This window comes from Perognathus longimembris, chromosome 28 (genome assembly GCF_023159225.1).
Source record: "Perognathus longimembris pacificus isolate PPM17 chromosome 28, ASM2315922v1, whole genome shotgun sequence".
NCBI lineage: Eukaryota > Metazoa > Chordata > Mammalia > Rodentia > Heteromyidae > Perognathus > Perognathus longimembris.
The window spans coordinates 78,720,030-78,735,948 of NC_063188.1; the positions used below are offsets into that span (position 1 = coordinate 78,720,030).

Genomic DNA, 15,919 nt, shown 5'->3' on the forward strand with positions numbered 1-15,919 from the left:
CTAGAGAACTGTAAGGGCCCAGGCCCGAGGTGGTGGGTGGGAAGGTCACAGGCATAGCCCCAGGATCAGAGGGGCAGGGCTGGGGCCGGGCCTGGGGTAACATTGTGTTTCTCTCCCTTCCTCCCTTCCTCTTTCCCCCTTCCTCCCATGCCTCCACCTTGTCTCTCTCTAGCAAATCCCAGTCTCTGACCAATGCCTTCAACCTTCCAGAGCCAGCCCCGCCCAGGCCCAGCCTTAGCCAGGACGAGGTGAAAGCTGAGACCATCCGCAGCCTGAGGAAGTCTTTCGCCAGCCTCTTCTCCGACTGACACCCCACCCTGAGAACCCCTAAGTCCCTAGGCAACCCTTTCTGGGCCCTGAATCCATTTGTCGGGGATCTTCAAATCCCTTGAGAACCCTTCTCCTGGTTCTCCATCATCCCACTTCTCATTCCTCAAGATGCCCAAGTCCCTTGAGAAACCCGGTCCTAAATCCAGGTCTCACATTTGGGATCCCCAAATCCTTTAGAGCCCTGTTCCTGGTCACCTCAAGATATACTGTTTTAGACCCTGAAAATTCCTGAACACCTTTATTCCTGGTAGCCCAAAAGAGTACTTCCTTCCTGGAAGCTCTCAAGTACCAGGCAACCTGTTTCTGGCCATAACAACATTGAATCCCCTCCTGGAGCCCTGAAATTCCTGGAAAAACCCTACTCCTTGTCCTGAATCTCTCCAACACACCCTGTTCCTAGTCAAGAAATTCAAATGCCACAAAAAAACCCTACCTTTTAGCCACTTGCCATGTGAACTCCATCTCTAGAGCTCACATTCTCACATGCCATCCACCACCCAGCTCTATAAGGATTTCCCTTCGCTGTTCCCCTCAATTCCACTTGGGAGTTCCTCCTACTTCTAGGACCCCTCAGTTCCCCCAGGGATCCCTCCCCAGTTTCCTGCCTCTGACAGCTGTCTAAATATGCAAATTCCACCCATCCTCCCAGAATCCTTTGCACAGGGAAGGCCAGTGGTCTCCCACTTCCCCACCTTTGCAGTGATGTCTGTGTCTGTGACTGATGTGGCCTCCTCTCGTGCCGTGCTTGGCATATGTGGTCCTCATTCATTGTGCTGCCTGTGGTGATGCGTGCAGTGGCGCTGTTTGTGTGGTCTGCACCTCCCCTCAACCTCTACTCCTTGCCTGGATTCCCCCACCCCTCAGCGGCTCTCAAACCCAAGAGAAGAGTCGGGAAGCAAAATAAACAAGCAAAGGCCCAGCAGAATTCTGTGCTTCTTGGTGAAGAAAGAGGGGAGTCTTTGAATGGCAAGGGAGACACAGGAGGACCCCTCCAAATCCACATGGGGTGCTGGGGACCCCAAAATCCAGTGAAGGCACAACAGGCACAAATTCCAGAGAGGTTCTGAGTAGAATCCTTGCCACAAATCCCAGCCATTGGAGGAAGAGAAGCACTCCAAAGTTAGAAGTATCCCCCTAAGAGGAAACTAAAATTATGGAGACAGGGGTCTAAGTCTCCAATTCCAGAGGAACTGGAAGAGCATGAAGAGACCTCCACATTTCCCAGCGTAGGAAAAAAGGGGTCCTGAGGCAGTATCAAGGCAGAGATGGAACATTGATTGGCTGGTAGGCAGGGCTCCTTGGCATGGCAGGCTGAGATTGGCACCCCCCTCCTGGCCAGGGGAGCCTAAGGCACAAGGCGGGCTGCACTGAGGAGGCAGGCCGGCAACTCATCAGCCTGGGTGCGATGCAAGGAGGGTTCTGAGGCACTCCGCTCAATCTTGGGGAGTGACCGTTGCAGCAGCTCAATTGTAGCGAGGATCTGGGAACAGGTGAGAATGAGGAGGGGTGTCGGGAGTCCCATGGGCACCCCAACTCCTTTGGACCCCAGCCTAATAGAGACACACACATTGTGTACCTCTGAGCCTTCAACAGGATTCATGCCCCCCCCCCCATTTCACACTCCTCCCCAGATATCCAGCTCATTTTCCCAGCTTACCTGGGGGAAGAGGGGCCGCTCCTCCCGCTGGAACTTGAGGCAGTCAGACAGTAGGCGTCGCATGGCTTTGGGGCAGTTGCTAGAGACTTTGCTGAGGTCCGGAGACAGATAGCCACGACCCACCATAAAGATAATCTTGAGGGGGGGGAAGGGAATGGGGTGATCCTGGGCTCAGTCTGGGACCTAGAACATTATGGGTGCCAGGTCCCCAAAGCCTGAGTGATTGTGGGTATCTGGAAGAAAGTCTGTCTGGGAGAAATAGGATGTTGACTTTGGGGGACTTGGGGTATTCTGAGTACCCACAGCAAAAGCTGATAGATGTGTAGAGATCCAGTGGGTTCTTGGTGTTTGGAAGCCTAGGAGCTTTCTGAGAATCAGGATTCAAAGAAATGTGGAATTTGAGGATTCTGTCCCTGGAGTTATGAATGTGGAGGAAGAGGTGGGATCTATATTCAATACCTAAGAGATGAACTTTGGGAGTTCTCATTCTAGAAAATCCTAGGTTTCTGGGGGGAAGTGTGGCAACCTTGGGAAGTGTGAGGAGGGATCTGAAGTATAGAGGCTTAAGAATTGTGGGGAAGGGCTGGGGATATAGCCTAGTGGCAAGAGTGCCTGCCTCGGATACACGAGGCCCTAGGTTGGATTCCCCAGCACCACATATACGGAAAACGGCCAGAAGCGGCGCTGTGGCTCAAGTGGCAGAGTGCTAGCCTTGAGCGGGAAGAAGCCAGGACAGGGCTCAGGCCCTGAGTCCAAGGCCCAGGACTGGCAAAAAAAAAAAAAAAAGAATTGTGGGGAAGGTGTAGAGCTCACCTGATCACGGCTGCCAATGTGGCTGTAAGGCAGTGAGCCGGTCATTAGCTCATAGAGCACAACCCCATAGGCATAGACATCCGACTGGAAGCTGTAGGGGTTCGGGTCCTGCATCCGGATCACCTCAGCAGCCTTTGGTAGGCCAGAAAAGCAGGGGAACCATCAAAATCAGCAAATGGCTAGCCCACAGTCCCAGAGCTTTCTGACCACAGCTGGGTACCCTTCCACAGGAGTTGTCTAGGTACCCATACCTGACAGAGGCACTCCCTACTAGGAGCCCTTGCCTCCCTGAGCTCTGCATCCAACTTGGCCCAACTCACCATCCATAGCACAGAGCCCGAAGGCTGTTCCAAAGGCTGAGCCCCACTCCATCGTGTCTTCACTGTGGCCAGGCCGAAGTCACCAATCTTCACTGTGAGCCCCTCATGTAGGAAGATATCTACCACGGTTAAGGGCCACTAGGGACTTCTTTTTTTTTTTTTTTTTTTTTTTTGCCAGTCCTGGGCCTTGGACTCAGGGCTTGAGCACTGTCCCTGGCTTCCTTTTGCTCAAGGCTAGCACTCTGCCACTTGAGCCACAGCGCCACTTCTGGCCATTTTCCATATATGTGGTACTGGGGAATTGAACCCAGGGCTTCATGTATACAAGGCAGGCTCTCTTGCCATAGGCCATATTCCCAGCCCCACTAGGGACTTCTAGTAGTCAGACCTCTCACCCTAACTTGGAAGTTCCCACTAATGCCCTGCCTCTACACCAGACTTGCCTCTGCCCAGAAGCCTCAGCAATTTCATACAAACTATATACAATCAACACCCTCCATACTTGGTCCCTTTATCCTGTGATTCAGACTCTTGAATGGCACCCAAACTTTTTATATCTTTGACACCTCACACCTTAATCAGAATCCCGAAGAACATCACTGAATTAGCCACAGCTCTGACTCTTAACCAAGAACCCTCCATTAAAGCCTCTTCTTCAGCTATGGCTCTGATACCTGGCAGGAACCATGCAACATGTGCCCTTTCCTCTTTACCCCCAAAAGCACGCCCCCACAAAAGCCTTCCCTCCCTCTAAGTCCTTTACCCAGCTTATGGCTCCACCCCACCCTCAGCCAGTGACAGGTAGATACTGTTGGACTTGAGGTCTCGGTGGATGATACTCTTGGCATGCAGGTAGCTATGGGGCAGAAGTAGATGGTTAATGGGCTGAAGCCATTTCACTCCCCCACCCCGCTCCCTCAAAGCCCAAGATGGGAGGCTCACTCCATGCCCTGGGCAGTCTGCCTGGCCACATCGATGAGCTGGACCATATCAAAGCGTGTGTCGGCCACATGCAGGTGGTGATAGAGGCTGGAGCCCTCGCACCACTGAGTGATGATGGCAAACCCCGGCCTTGTCATGAAGCCCATGAACAGCAAGATGTTGACATGCCGAGTTTTTCTGCAGGCAAGGAGGACATTGTGTGTGTGGGGGCTATGCATTTACTAAGCATCAGAATCAGGACTCTCACTGTTCATTGCCTTCTATGGAATTCATTTCACCCTGATGTTTAAAGTGTTCAGGGCCAAACCACTGTCCCATCCCAAATTGTGAAATATCCTTGCTGGGCTGGGATTCTCTACTGGGGGCTCATGGTCTAAGCTTCCCTATGAGTCTTCCAACAAAAGCGGGTAGAAAGGCAACCTCAGGTGGCTCACACCTAGAACCCTAGCTACTCAGGAGGCTCAAAGCCAGTCCAAGCAGATTAATCTGTGACACTTCTCTTCTATTAGCCAGCAAAGAGCCAGAAGTGGAGGATGTGGCTCAAGTCGTAGAGTGTCAACCTTGAGCAGAAAAAGCTAAGCAAGAGCTCAAGATCAACAGTATTAGCACAAAAGAGCAGGTAGGAGGGATTTCCCATTAGCAGAATCATACAGAACACATGAGCATCTACCACACCTCAGAGTCTGGACACTGCCTGGATGTGTGGCCATTTCTCAGATGAGAATGTGGAATGTCAACCTTCTTCACTGATATATCAAAATATTAATAATTGGTCAAAACATGGGTGGCAGTTGAAAATGACTGTTAATCACTGTGAAAGGCTTAGAGCTAAAGGGCTATAAGTCTAGACTCATTTTACATGCTTAGTTCAAATCCTGGCTTTACCAGTTACAGTGCTACCTTGGGGAGGACATTAACCTCTCTGCAAAACTGTGATCAGATAGTAGCTACTTTACAGGGATGCTACGAGGGGTGAGCAAACAACCTGTAAGGCCCTTAGAACAGCTGAACACATAGTAAGCACTCTGAAAATGTCACTGTCTTTGCTGTCATTACTCTTGTGCACCCAGATCTATCTCAAGGAAACTGTCTCACATGAATCATTTTACCCACGTTTATGAGAAAACCTTCATTCCTTATAGACATATTAACCAGTTCTAGATAGTAACAGAATGGCTGGAGGACTGGCTTAAGTGGTAGAGCACCTGCCTAGCAAGCTCAAGGTCCATGAGTTCAACCTCTAGTATAGAAAAAAAGATTCTATATATATTTTATTTTTGAGGCAGTACTGGGGTTCGAACTCAGGGCCTTGTGATTCTATGGCAGGAACTCTGTTATTCAAACCACAGCTCTGGCAAAAAAAAGATTCTAAAGACATGGTAACATAAGCATATGGTTAAAAATAGGAATCAAGTTACCACATGCTCAAGTCATAGCCATATCACAGAGAGGAGTAGAGAACATAAGTTTTCTTACCTTGGCATCTGTTATGAGAAAAATATTAATATGGCACAAGTCATTATGAGGACATGTAGTAACATCACTGGGTCCATCTGACATAGGGAAGAACTCATGCTGGTATCACCCAGAGCGGCAAGCATTATAAAGTCTGGGGTTGGGGAAGAAGCTGAGTGGCAGAGCACATGCTTAACATGAGTGAGACTATGTCTTTTTTTTGCCAGTCCTGGAGCTTGAACTCAGGGCCTGGGCTCTGTCCCTGAGCTTCTTTTGCTCAAGGCTAGCGCTCTGCCACTTGAGCCACAGCGCCACTTCTGACTTTTTCTGTTTATGCGGTGTTGAGGAATTGAACCCAGGGCTTCATGAATGCTAAGCAAGCACTCTACCACCAAGCCACATTCCCAGCCCTGAGACTCTGTCTCACAGAACACAATATGTAGAGTTGTGCTCCATAGTAACATAGTGGCCAAGAAGGACAGCTCTGGGTTTCTCAATGTGAATGGATTCAGAATACTAACTGCAACATTGACTACAGCAATTATAATAATGAAATCATGATTACACTGGGGTCATGATTATACTTAACAATACTGTGCTTTGCATTAGAGAACACTTACAACTAATTTATCACGTGATCACCACTTGATAAACAGAACATGAATGGTGCAGCCAAGGGGAAGGAACAATGAAAGCCTTCCTGGTGCTAGAGTCACCTAACTGTTCTTTATGCCAGGTGCCTGTAATCCTAGCTCAGAAAGCTGAAATCTGAGGATCATGGTTTGAAGCCAGCCTGGGCAGGAAAATCCATAAGACTCTTATCCCTAATAAACTACTAAAAATAGCCAGAAGTAGAACTGTGGCTCAAGTGGTAGAGCGTTAGCTTTGAGCAAAAGAAGCTTAAGGACAGAGCTTAGGCCATGAGTTCAACCCAGAACCAGCACAAAACACCAAAAGACTACTATGTTCTTCATAAAAATACCAATGATCATGGGAATGGTGGTCCATGGTCAGACCCAGTCCACAGCAGGCAAATGTGAAGACTCACATTGGAGGCAGAGCCAATAATTGCTATCGGTACTAACCCCAACACAAACTAACATCAGCTGTAGTTCCCAAACATGTCTGATGCACAGAGGCAAAATGATACCTTTGAAAGAAAAATGACTAATGAATGTGCCTCCAACACAAATGGCCTAGCACTGGTAGCTCACTCCTATAATCCTAGCTACATAGAAGGCTGAGATCTGAGGATCATGACTCAAAGCCAGCCCGGGCAGGAAAACACATGAGAATCTAACTACCAAAAAAGCTGAAGTGAAGTTATAGCTCAAGTGGTAGAGCACTACTAGCCTTGAGCAAAAGAAGCTCAGGGACAGCATCCAGGAGCTGAGTTCAAGCCTCAGGACCAGCAAAAAAAAAAATCAATCAATAGAATAAGTAAAAGAAAAGACAAATGACACAACTACAAGTGACCATCAGTTTTTCCCCTCTAAGATACCAAAGTTCTGCCTGCCCCTACTATGCTCCCAAGAGACCTCACCTGAGCACCTGCATCTCGTTCTTGAAAGCCTGGGCCTGCTCAGCGGTGGGTTGGGCCACCTTGAGCACCTTCACAGCCACATCACCATGCCACCGTCCTCGAAACACAGTGCCAAAAGAGCCCGTCCCGATCCTCTTCAGCAGCTGCACCTCACTTGGTGGCACTTCCCAGTAATAGCCTGAATCCCGGTACCCCAGATTCTTCTGTGGGCCAGACAAGGGGCACCTGAGGGACCTGCCCATACCCTTGTCACTCAGTCCACGGTGCCACTCCCCCCCACCCCAAGGTTCCCCTGAGCATACCACTTTCTTCTTTTCATCAGCCAAGGACTTCCGTTCCCGCTGCTCTGAAGAAGATGACTTGGAATGTGGGGATTTCCTCCCCGAGGACAAACTGGCCAGGCTGGGAGTCCCCCGGGGGGCTCCATCACCACCACCTCTAATAGCAGCAGCTGTCATTGTAGAGCAGATATAAGTAAAGGTGATTGAGAAGAGTGGGTGGGGTGGAGAAAGTACAGTGGTCAGGTGGGAGCTCTCACCATTGGTGCTGAAGTTCTGGGCTGTAAGCTGGAAAAGAGGAGTCAGAATCAAGGTGAGGACATGGAAGCCCTTAGGACCAGCTGACACTGTCCTGTCCCATGGTCCCCAACTGCCTCTTTGCACCCACCTGCATGAGGCTCGAGTCCATGGGGGCTGTGGTGCTGACCATGTGGACATTGGGAGTAGATGTAGAGCGGATGCGCTGCAGTGGGGGGTTGGGCGAGGCAGGGAAGGGAAAATGCTCCTGGTCACAGTGCTGAGTGCAGGGGCTGATGGGAGGAAAAGGCCATGATATCACTGTAGAATGAGCCAGAAAGGCACTAGAGCCCACCGCAACCACATGAATGTGAATTTAGCTCACACAGAGCAAGTGTACTACTAGTATTTGTGTGCTCAAGAAAGTTATTGAGGGCTGGGAATGTGGCTTAGTGGTAGAGTGCTTGCTTAGCATGCATGAAGCTCAGCGTTTGATTCCTCACTAGCACATGAACAGAAAAAGCTGGAAGTGGCGCTGTGGCTCAAGTGGTAGAATGCTAGCCTTGAGCAAAAAGAAGCTTAGGGACAGCGCCCAGGACCTGAGTTCAAGCCCCAGGACTGGCAAAAAAAAAGTTATTGAGTGCCACCTGCCCTGTGCCAGATACCATTCTAGGCGGTGAAGCTGAAACTGTGGGTTACATAAATGAAAGTTCTTGCTCTTGTGGGGCTGATATTCCAGTGGAAGGAGAAAATAGAAATATATAATATACCTGCTAGGGCACAAGGCAAAAATAAATAAATAAACTGGGTGGCTTATACCTCTAATCCTAGCTACTCAGGAGGCAGAGATCTGAGGATAGGGGTTTAAAGCTAGCTGTGACAGGAAAGTCCATGAGACTCTTATCTCCAATTAACCACCAGAAAACTGGAAGTGGCTCTGTGGCTCAAAGTGGTAGATTTCTAGCCTTGAGCTGAAGAGCTCAGAGACAGAGCCCAGGCCCAGAATCCAAGCTTCACAACCGACAGACAAAGAAAGAAAGAAAAGAAGAGCTGGGGATGTGGCTTAGTGGTAGAGTGCTTGCCAAGCATGCGTGAAATCCCAGGTTCCATTCCTCACAACCACATAAACAGATAAAGTTGGAAGTGGCACTGTGCCTCAAGTGGTAGAGCGCTAGCCTTGAGCAAAAGAAGTTCCAGGGCAGTGCCCAGGCCCAAAGTTCAAGCCCCAGACAGGCAAAAAGAAAAAAGAAAAGAAAAAGAATAAATAAAAGAAAAGGAAAAACAAGTGGGACAGAAAGTATCCTTGGGAGTGCCAAGAAATATTTCTCAAAAAAGGTGACATTGTAGCAAAACCTAAAGGAAAGATAGCTAAGGTCAAAACTAGTTAAGATAAAGGTAAGATATGGCGGGGGGGGGGGGTGCACGGGCATGCACACGCACACGCACGTACGCCTATCCTGGGGCTTGAACTCAGGGCCTGCTAGGCAAATGCCTTGAGCCACATCTCCAGCCAAGATAAAGTATTTTATTACATATTACAACACATATCCTTAAACTATTGTGAATTATGATATGCATTATTACATTAAAAGAGAAGTTTAAAAACATTCTATCATGTTATATATACCTGCTGTACAGACAATATATAGATTATACATAACTTTATAAAACAATTTCTTTTGTCCCGGAACTGGGGCTTGAAATCGGGCCCTGGGGACTGTCCCTGAGCTTTGGTGCCCAAGGCTAGTGTTCTACCACTTGAGCCACAGCTCCTTTTCCAGCTTTCTTTGGTAATTATTTGGAGATAAGAATCTCACAGACTTTCCTGCTTGGGCTAGCTTCAAACTGTGATCTTCAGATCTCAGCCTCCTAAGTAGCTAGGATTTCAGGTGTGAGCCACCAGCACCTGGCTATAAAAATATTTTTTATGTTTCTTTCACTATCCTGAAGGGAAATTTAGGGGTAATTAATCCACATACACTCATAATAAAAAGATAATATCCTAAACTCACCTTCTATATATTATATAAAAATGTCTGGTGCCCTCTATTTCATGAAAATATGCAAATGAAATGAAAAATAAAGAATATAGGTGTGTGTATGTGTGTAAAACAAAACATGAGTTTCTATATTAATTCTACATGTTTAATGATGGGAGAAGGAAAGGGAGAGAATGATGAAAAAGGTGACATTGACCAAGAAGTATTGTACTCATAACCTGACTTATGGGGTTGTAAAACTACTTAACCATAATAACAATAAAAATCATACATGTTATTATACTTAACATAAAAGAAGAAGGAGTAGGAAGTAGCTTCTGGTAACATAATATGCATTTCCAAATGGAAAGATGAGCATGGTTATACTGGAAGAATAAACAAAGCACTTAGATGCTTTAATGTATAATTTATAATTAATAATCACTGGACATGTCTTAGCTCATTTTATCTAACCAGAGCCCTGTGTGGTACTGTCATCCCCTACAGATGAAAACCTGAGCTCCAGGAGAGGCCCCGTGGATGGTTATCCAGGGCTTACCAGCTCTATGCAAGCTCACACCGGTACATGCTCAAGAACTATTTGTTGCTGGGTGCAAGTGGCTCACGCCTGTAATCTTAGCAACTCAGGAGGCTGAAAACTGAGGATTATGGTTCAAAGCCAGCCTGAGCAGAAAAGTCTGTGAGACTCTTATCTCTAATAAACTACTCAGAAAGAGCTGGAAGTGGTGTGGTAGCTCAAGCGGTAGGGGGCTAGCCTTGAGCAAAAGAGGCTCAGGGACAGTGCCCAAGGCCTGAGTTCAAGCCCTAGGACAAGCAAAAAAAAAGAGAGGGAGAAATGTTTGTCAAGCTGGGTGCTGGTGGCTCACCCCTGTGTTCCTAGCTACTCAAGAGGCTGAGATATGAGGGTCACAGTTCTAAGCCAGCCCAGGCAGGAAAGCCTGTGAGACCCTTATTTCCAATTAACCACCAGAAAACTGGAAGCGGCACTGTGGCTCAAAGTGGTAGAGCACTAGCATTAAGCAAAAGAGCTGTTGTGCTTTGACTCAAGAGGTAGAGTATTAGCCTTGAACAAGAAAGAAGCTCAGGGACCATGCCCAGGCCCTGAGTCCCAAGCCCCAGGACTGGCAACAAAATAAGAAATGTTTGCCAAGTAAACAAAGGAATAAAAATATGGCATGTCATTTACAAAAGCACCCAGTCTTCTTCTCTCCCAGTAGCCCTAAGTCATTCCTACCTGGGGCCCTCGGGGGTTAGCGGCTCATTCAGGGGGCGGTTGGAGGGAGCTTCATGCTGTCTGGAGCCTCCGGACAAATCCTGCACACTGTGGTAGAACCTTGAGGACAGTAAGGGTGTAAAATAAGAGGACATGAATCAGCTGTCTATAAGGGCATTGTGGCTAGGCCTCTGACCTCCCCAACCCCAAGCCACCCAAGGCTGGGCTCACTGTCGGCGGTTGGTACTCATGTCAACGCAGACTGTGGGAACCTTGGAGGAACAATGCTGGTGAAACTTGTAGCCACAAGTCTGGCAGCGGAAGCCATGGAACAGAAACTTAAGGCAGAAGTCACAGAACGCCAGGCTGAAGAACGTCTTCCGTACCTGTAGCCACAGAGAAGAGGTGGTTGAGACCTGGTCAAGGGTTGTCCCTCCTGCTCCCCTTGACCTGTGCTGACTAAACCCACCACACTCACAAAATTGTGCATGGTCAGAGGCACATCTTCCAGGACCTCAACGATGAGCTCCTCGCCATCCAGGGGGGCGATGGCGGTGTCCCATGCAGTAACCGTCTTTCGCCTGTAGGTGGCATGAGAGGGTTGGAGAGGGTAGAGTGGGGCTAAGCCCCCAATCCATGCACTAATATGGAGCAGGTTTAATTTTCATTAAACTAGTCACTCTCCTTGCCCTGGATTTACAGAGAGAGGAAACAGGCTCAGAGGGAATAAACTGACTTGTTCAAAAGAACTCTCTGAAGAACCTATTCTGTTCACCACAAGGTAACAAGCAAATGAAACAAAATCTCAGAAGCACAAAGCCAGCACAGGAAAGGAAGAAGTAGATGAAGCACTGAAACAAGTCAAAACAAGGCAAGAACTGGATTTTTAAAATTAATGAATCTCAGAGCAGTCAGTTAGGACCAACTAAGAAAGAAAGAGCTAATGAATTCATGAAATCATGAAAAAGAAAAATGGGTGATGGTGGCTCATACCTGTAATCTTAGGTACTCACAGGAGGCTGAGATCTGAGGATCATGGTTTGAAGCTAGCCTTAAAAAAAAATTTTGAGGGCTGGGAATGTGGCTTAGCGGTAGAGCGCTTGCCTAGCATGCATAAAGCCCTGGGTTTGATTCTTCAGTACCACAGAAACAGAAAAGGCCAGAAATGGCGCTGTGGCTCAAGTGGTAGAGTGCTAGCCTTGGGCAAATGAGGCTCAGGGACAGTGCCCAGGCCCTGATTTCAAGTCCCAGCACTGGCGAAAGAAAGAAAGAGGGAGGGGGGCTGGGGATATGGCCTAGTGACAAGAGTGCTTGCCCCGTACATGAGGCCCTGGGTTCAATTCCCCAGCACCACATATATAGAAAATGGCCAGAAGTGGCGCTGTGACTCAAGTGGCAGAGTGCTAGCCTTGAGCAAAAAGAAGCCAGGGACAGTGCTCAGGCCCTGAGTATGAGTCCCAGGACTGGCCAAAAAAAAAAAAAAGAAAGAAAGAGGGAGGGAGGGTAGGAGAGAGAGAGAGAGAGAGAGAGAGAGAGAGAGAGAGAGAGAGAGAGAGAGAGAGAGAGAGAGAGAAGTTCTTTGAGATTCTTATCTCCAATTAACCACCAAAAAGATGGAAGTGGAAGTGTGGCTCTAGTGGTAGAGCACCATCTTTGAATGAGAAAGCTAAGGGACAGTGACCAGGGTCTAAGTTCAAGCCCCAATACCAACACACAAAAAGGTGGGGGTGGATAATAGGTAAAGTCTGAGAGGAAATGACAGAGCAGATGAGAACTTGGGGGATATGAAGTCAATGAACTAAAGAAATGAATCCAGATGCTGGTTGGCTAATGTCTATAATCCTAGCTACTCAGGAGGTCAACATTTGAAGATCTGGGTTCAAAGCTGGCCAGGGTAGGAAAGTCTGTAAGACTCTCATCTCCAATTAATCATAGAAGTAGAACTCTGGCTCAAGTGGTAGAGCACTAGCCTTGACCAAAAGAAGCTCAGGGACAGAACCTAAGCCCTGAGTTCAAGCCCAAGGACCAGCACAAAAAAAAAAGAAGTCAGGCAACAGTGGCTAATATCTATATTCCTAGCTAATCATGAGGCTGAGGTCTAAGGATCTTGGTTCAAAGCTGGCTGGGGCAGGAAAGCCCATGAGACTCTTATCTCCAATTAACACCCCCCCCAAAAAAAAACCCACAAGTGGAGCACTAGCCTTGAGCCAAAAAGCTCAGCGACAGTGACCCAGGCCCTGAGTTCAAGCCCCCAAACCAGCACAACACACAAACACACAGAAATGCATACACACACACAAACACACACCACATGGTGGGGGGGGGGAGGAGGAGGAGAAGAAAAAGAAGGAAGGAAGGAAAGGAAGAAAAAAGGAAGGAAGAAGAGATAAAAGGAAAGACAAATGGGCTCATGGGCTCTCTGAACTAATGTAGAAGGAACGAGATGACAGGGGAGGTAGGAGGTATGGGGCTGCCATACTCACCCTTTGATGAGTCTGTAGACCACACAGCAGTCCTGATTGAGGCCCCGCACCTTGAGGGCCTTGTCTAAAGAGTCATAGACACTCATCCCATCCCGGACAGTCACCTGTGCATTTGTGTAGAGAGGTGGTGAGCCCCAGCTGATTCTCCAACCCCTCCGTGATGGCCCCCACCTTCCACATTTCCTTTGTTACCCTTCCAATCCCAGCCTTACAACCGAATACATCTACCATCTTGGGCCCAGTGACTTACCACTGTACGTTGCTTGTTGGGTAGATACACTTTGACAGTGCCCACTGCCCGGGATGGCTCAGCCCCATTGGCAGGGAGGCCCCGTGGTGGCTCCATGGAGCCTAAGACTTTGTCAAGAGGGGCTGAGATGAGGCTGAGCAGGTGCCATTGGGCTCCTAGGAGAGAGCAGGTAAAGGAGAAATTCAGAATTTCAATAATGATAACCTGGAAGCAAAATGACATAGTGCAAAATCAAGTTTTGCCCCCAGTAGCTCAATTTCTATGCAATAGCCCAAGAAGTGTAAAGACCCCTAAAGTAGATCCTGCCTCTTCTGTTCGGTCTCTTCTGTTGTTTGTTTTGCTCCTGGGCACCAAGGTTTTAAACTCACAGCAGGGAGGTGTGTGGACAAGTAGGGGGGATGACACACAGTGAGAAGCAGCACACAATGTCCTGTTGGGTACAGTGCACACGACTCTGCTGAGAACTAAATGAGAAGTCAGCACGCACTGCCCTGGGGAAGGGAAAGGTACATAATGGGCATGAGTAGGGTATCCTGGCATTTCATGGAGAAATGGGGGTGATCAGATACAGTGGTGATGGAGAAGGCATAGATAGGGTGATTGGAAAGGGAGGCTCATCAGATATACTGTCCTTGGTTTGGAGGAAACAGTGATCACATCAATGTTCTTTTTGTTTCTTCTATTTGGTTTGGTGCCAGTACAATGGTTTGAACTCAAGGCCTTGCGCTGGCATTTGACTTTTTTGATCAGTGCTGGCACTTGAGCCACACCCTCATTTCTGGATTTTTGCTGGTTAATTGGAGATAAGAGTCTCCTGGACTTTTTTTTCCTTTGGGGAGTGGTTAGGGCTACCTTTGAACGTCCTGAGTAGGTCAGATTTCAAACATGACCCACCAACTTTCCCCCTCCTAACCCCCTACCATCCAGTTTCATATTAGTGTTGGCTTTTAATTTGTTTGTTTTTCTTGCTCCTGGGGGTTGAACTCAGGGCTTAAGCACTGCCCTGAGCTTTTTATTTTGCTCAAGGCTTAGCAGTCTACCACTTGAACCACAGCACCACTTCTGGGTTTTTCTGAGAAATTTGTTGGGGATAAGAGTCTCATGGACTTTCTTGCCCAGCCTGGCTTCGAACCATGATCCTCAGATCTCAGCCTCCTGAGTAGTTAGGATTGCAGGTATCAGCCACACCATTGTTTTTAAAGGGTGCTGTGGTCATCTCTGAGCCCTGAGGTGTCATGTTGATGGTAAGATCACAGACACTCATGTTAGGTGGCTAACAGAGGTCACCAAGCTCTAGGATGAGGAGTTCATAGAGATAAAGGGGTCACCAGACACTATGCTGAAGGGAGATATACAAATCACTAGGTACTGTAATAAGAAAAGGATACTGGGGGTCATCACACTGTCACGGGAAAAGGAAGATAATGGGGTCGAAGGTGAGAAAAATCGACATTAATTGAGGAAAGGTCTCCAAAAATCTCCCTGAAAGCCAATGAATCACAGCTTAATGGAGTAAAGTGAGTGGAGAATCAGGAAACAGTGCAGAAGGTGAAGTAGGGATAAGGGAGGAATCCTCAGATGTTTCCCTAGGGGTCAGACATTGATCCAGAATAAGGAACCCTAAGAATGCACCACATCTCTACCCACACCCTGACCTTGGTAAGGAAGGGTCATCAAACACTTCAAGGGCTTTAAAGATGCAACTGGGAATCACATGCCCAAACCCCTAGCCCCATTCGACCAGGGCCCGCCTCCAGAAGGTTTTGAAGATCTGCGCAGGCGCGCGGCCAGTCGCAGCGGGCGAAACCATCACCACAGCTTTGCCAGTCGATTCCCATCTACCCACCCTACCCCCGATGATGGTCTCGCCCCGGGCCAAACCACTCCTCTGGTTCCGGGAAGGGGTCGCCAGAATCCAGACACAGCCATTCGGGAGCTGAGATTTTGGTCCAGGCTCCCTACCGATGCCTGACAGAAGCTCCAATATCCAAATCCTTGCGGGCCCGCCCTCACCTGTCACGCCGCTACAGCCGCCACCGCCTCCATCTTGGGCCTGTCTTCTTGTTTCCTCACATAGACCGCCTTCACCGCACCTTGGACTTTCTCTATTGGCTCCGTGGGACTCAGCCCTCTGTCTTTATTGGAAACGGGTCCTGCCTGTCAAGCCCGGACGGGCGGAATGTGGGTCGTGTTCCGGATTAGGAGGGGCGGCCTGGGTAAATTCGCAGGTCATGACTGGCGCAGGCGCAGTAGGGTGAGAACTGCGTGCAAGGACTTTAACCTCAATCGTTCCATGGAGTAAAGAAAAAAAATGTTTATTTTCCGATCATTTGGTGATGACCTTAGGTGTTTAGCATCTGTTCGGAGAAGTCCTTAACTTCAGTTTGGGACTAATACT

The 15,919-nt window shown here is 48.3% G+C and overlaps 2 protein-coding genes across 4 annotated transcripts in view; one reads left to right on the forward strand and one right to left on the reverse strand.

Annotated features, from left to right (window-relative positions):
• The window catches only part of Syn1 (synapsin I), a 71,753-nt gene extending 70,498 nt beyond the window's left edge, over window positions 1-1,255 (forward strand). For 2 of the 3 annotated variants that reach the window (XM_048335687.1, XM_048335688.1), the window contains one exon: window positions 173-1,255. In XM_048335687.1, coding sequence (XP_048191644.1) covers window positions 173-308 — 136 coding nt within the window. In that variant the 3' untranslated portion in view covers window positions 309-1,255. The remainder of the gene's footprint in view (window positions 1-172) is intronic. The other variant, XM_048335689.1, reaches the window with a different exon arrangement.
• Window positions 1,246-15,643, reverse strand: Araf (A-Raf proto-oncogene, serine/threonine kinase). The gene is made up of 16 exons (XM_048335699.1): window positions 15,535-15,643; window positions 13,522-13,676; window positions 13,272-13,375; window positions 11,267-11,369; window positions 11,020-11,174; window positions 10,810-10,908; window positions 7,727-7,868; window positions 7,599-7,626; window positions 7,363-7,511; window positions 7,061-7,263; window positions 4,063-4,239; window positions 3,930-3,976; window positions 3,121-3,239; window positions 2,801-2,932; window positions 1,988-2,122; window positions 1,246-1,810 (listed from the first exon to the last, which is right to left on the reverse strand). The coding sequence occupies exons 2-16, from the start codon at window positions 13,615-13,617 to the stop codon at window positions 1,676-1,678; spliced, it is 1,824 nt and encodes a 607-aa protein (XP_048191656.1). The 5' UTR covers window positions 13,618-13,676; window positions 15,535-15,643; the 3' UTR covers window positions 1,246-1,675.
• Window positions 15,644-15,919: the final 276 nt, after the last annotated feature.

Coding starts and splice junctions, on each gene's coding strand:
- Araf (XM_048335699.1), bottom strand. CDS start 13,617: ATGGAGCCACCACGGGGCCTCCCTGCCAATGGGGCTGAGCCATCCCGG. Junction 11,370..13,271: donor GTCTACAGACTCATCAAAGG/GTGAGTATGGCA, acceptor TGCCACCTACAG/GCGAAAGACGGTTACTGCAT. Junction 7,627..7,726: donor TGGACTCGAGCCTCATGCAG/GTGGGTGCAAAG, acceptor CCTCTTTTCCAG/CTTACAGCCCAGAACTTCAG.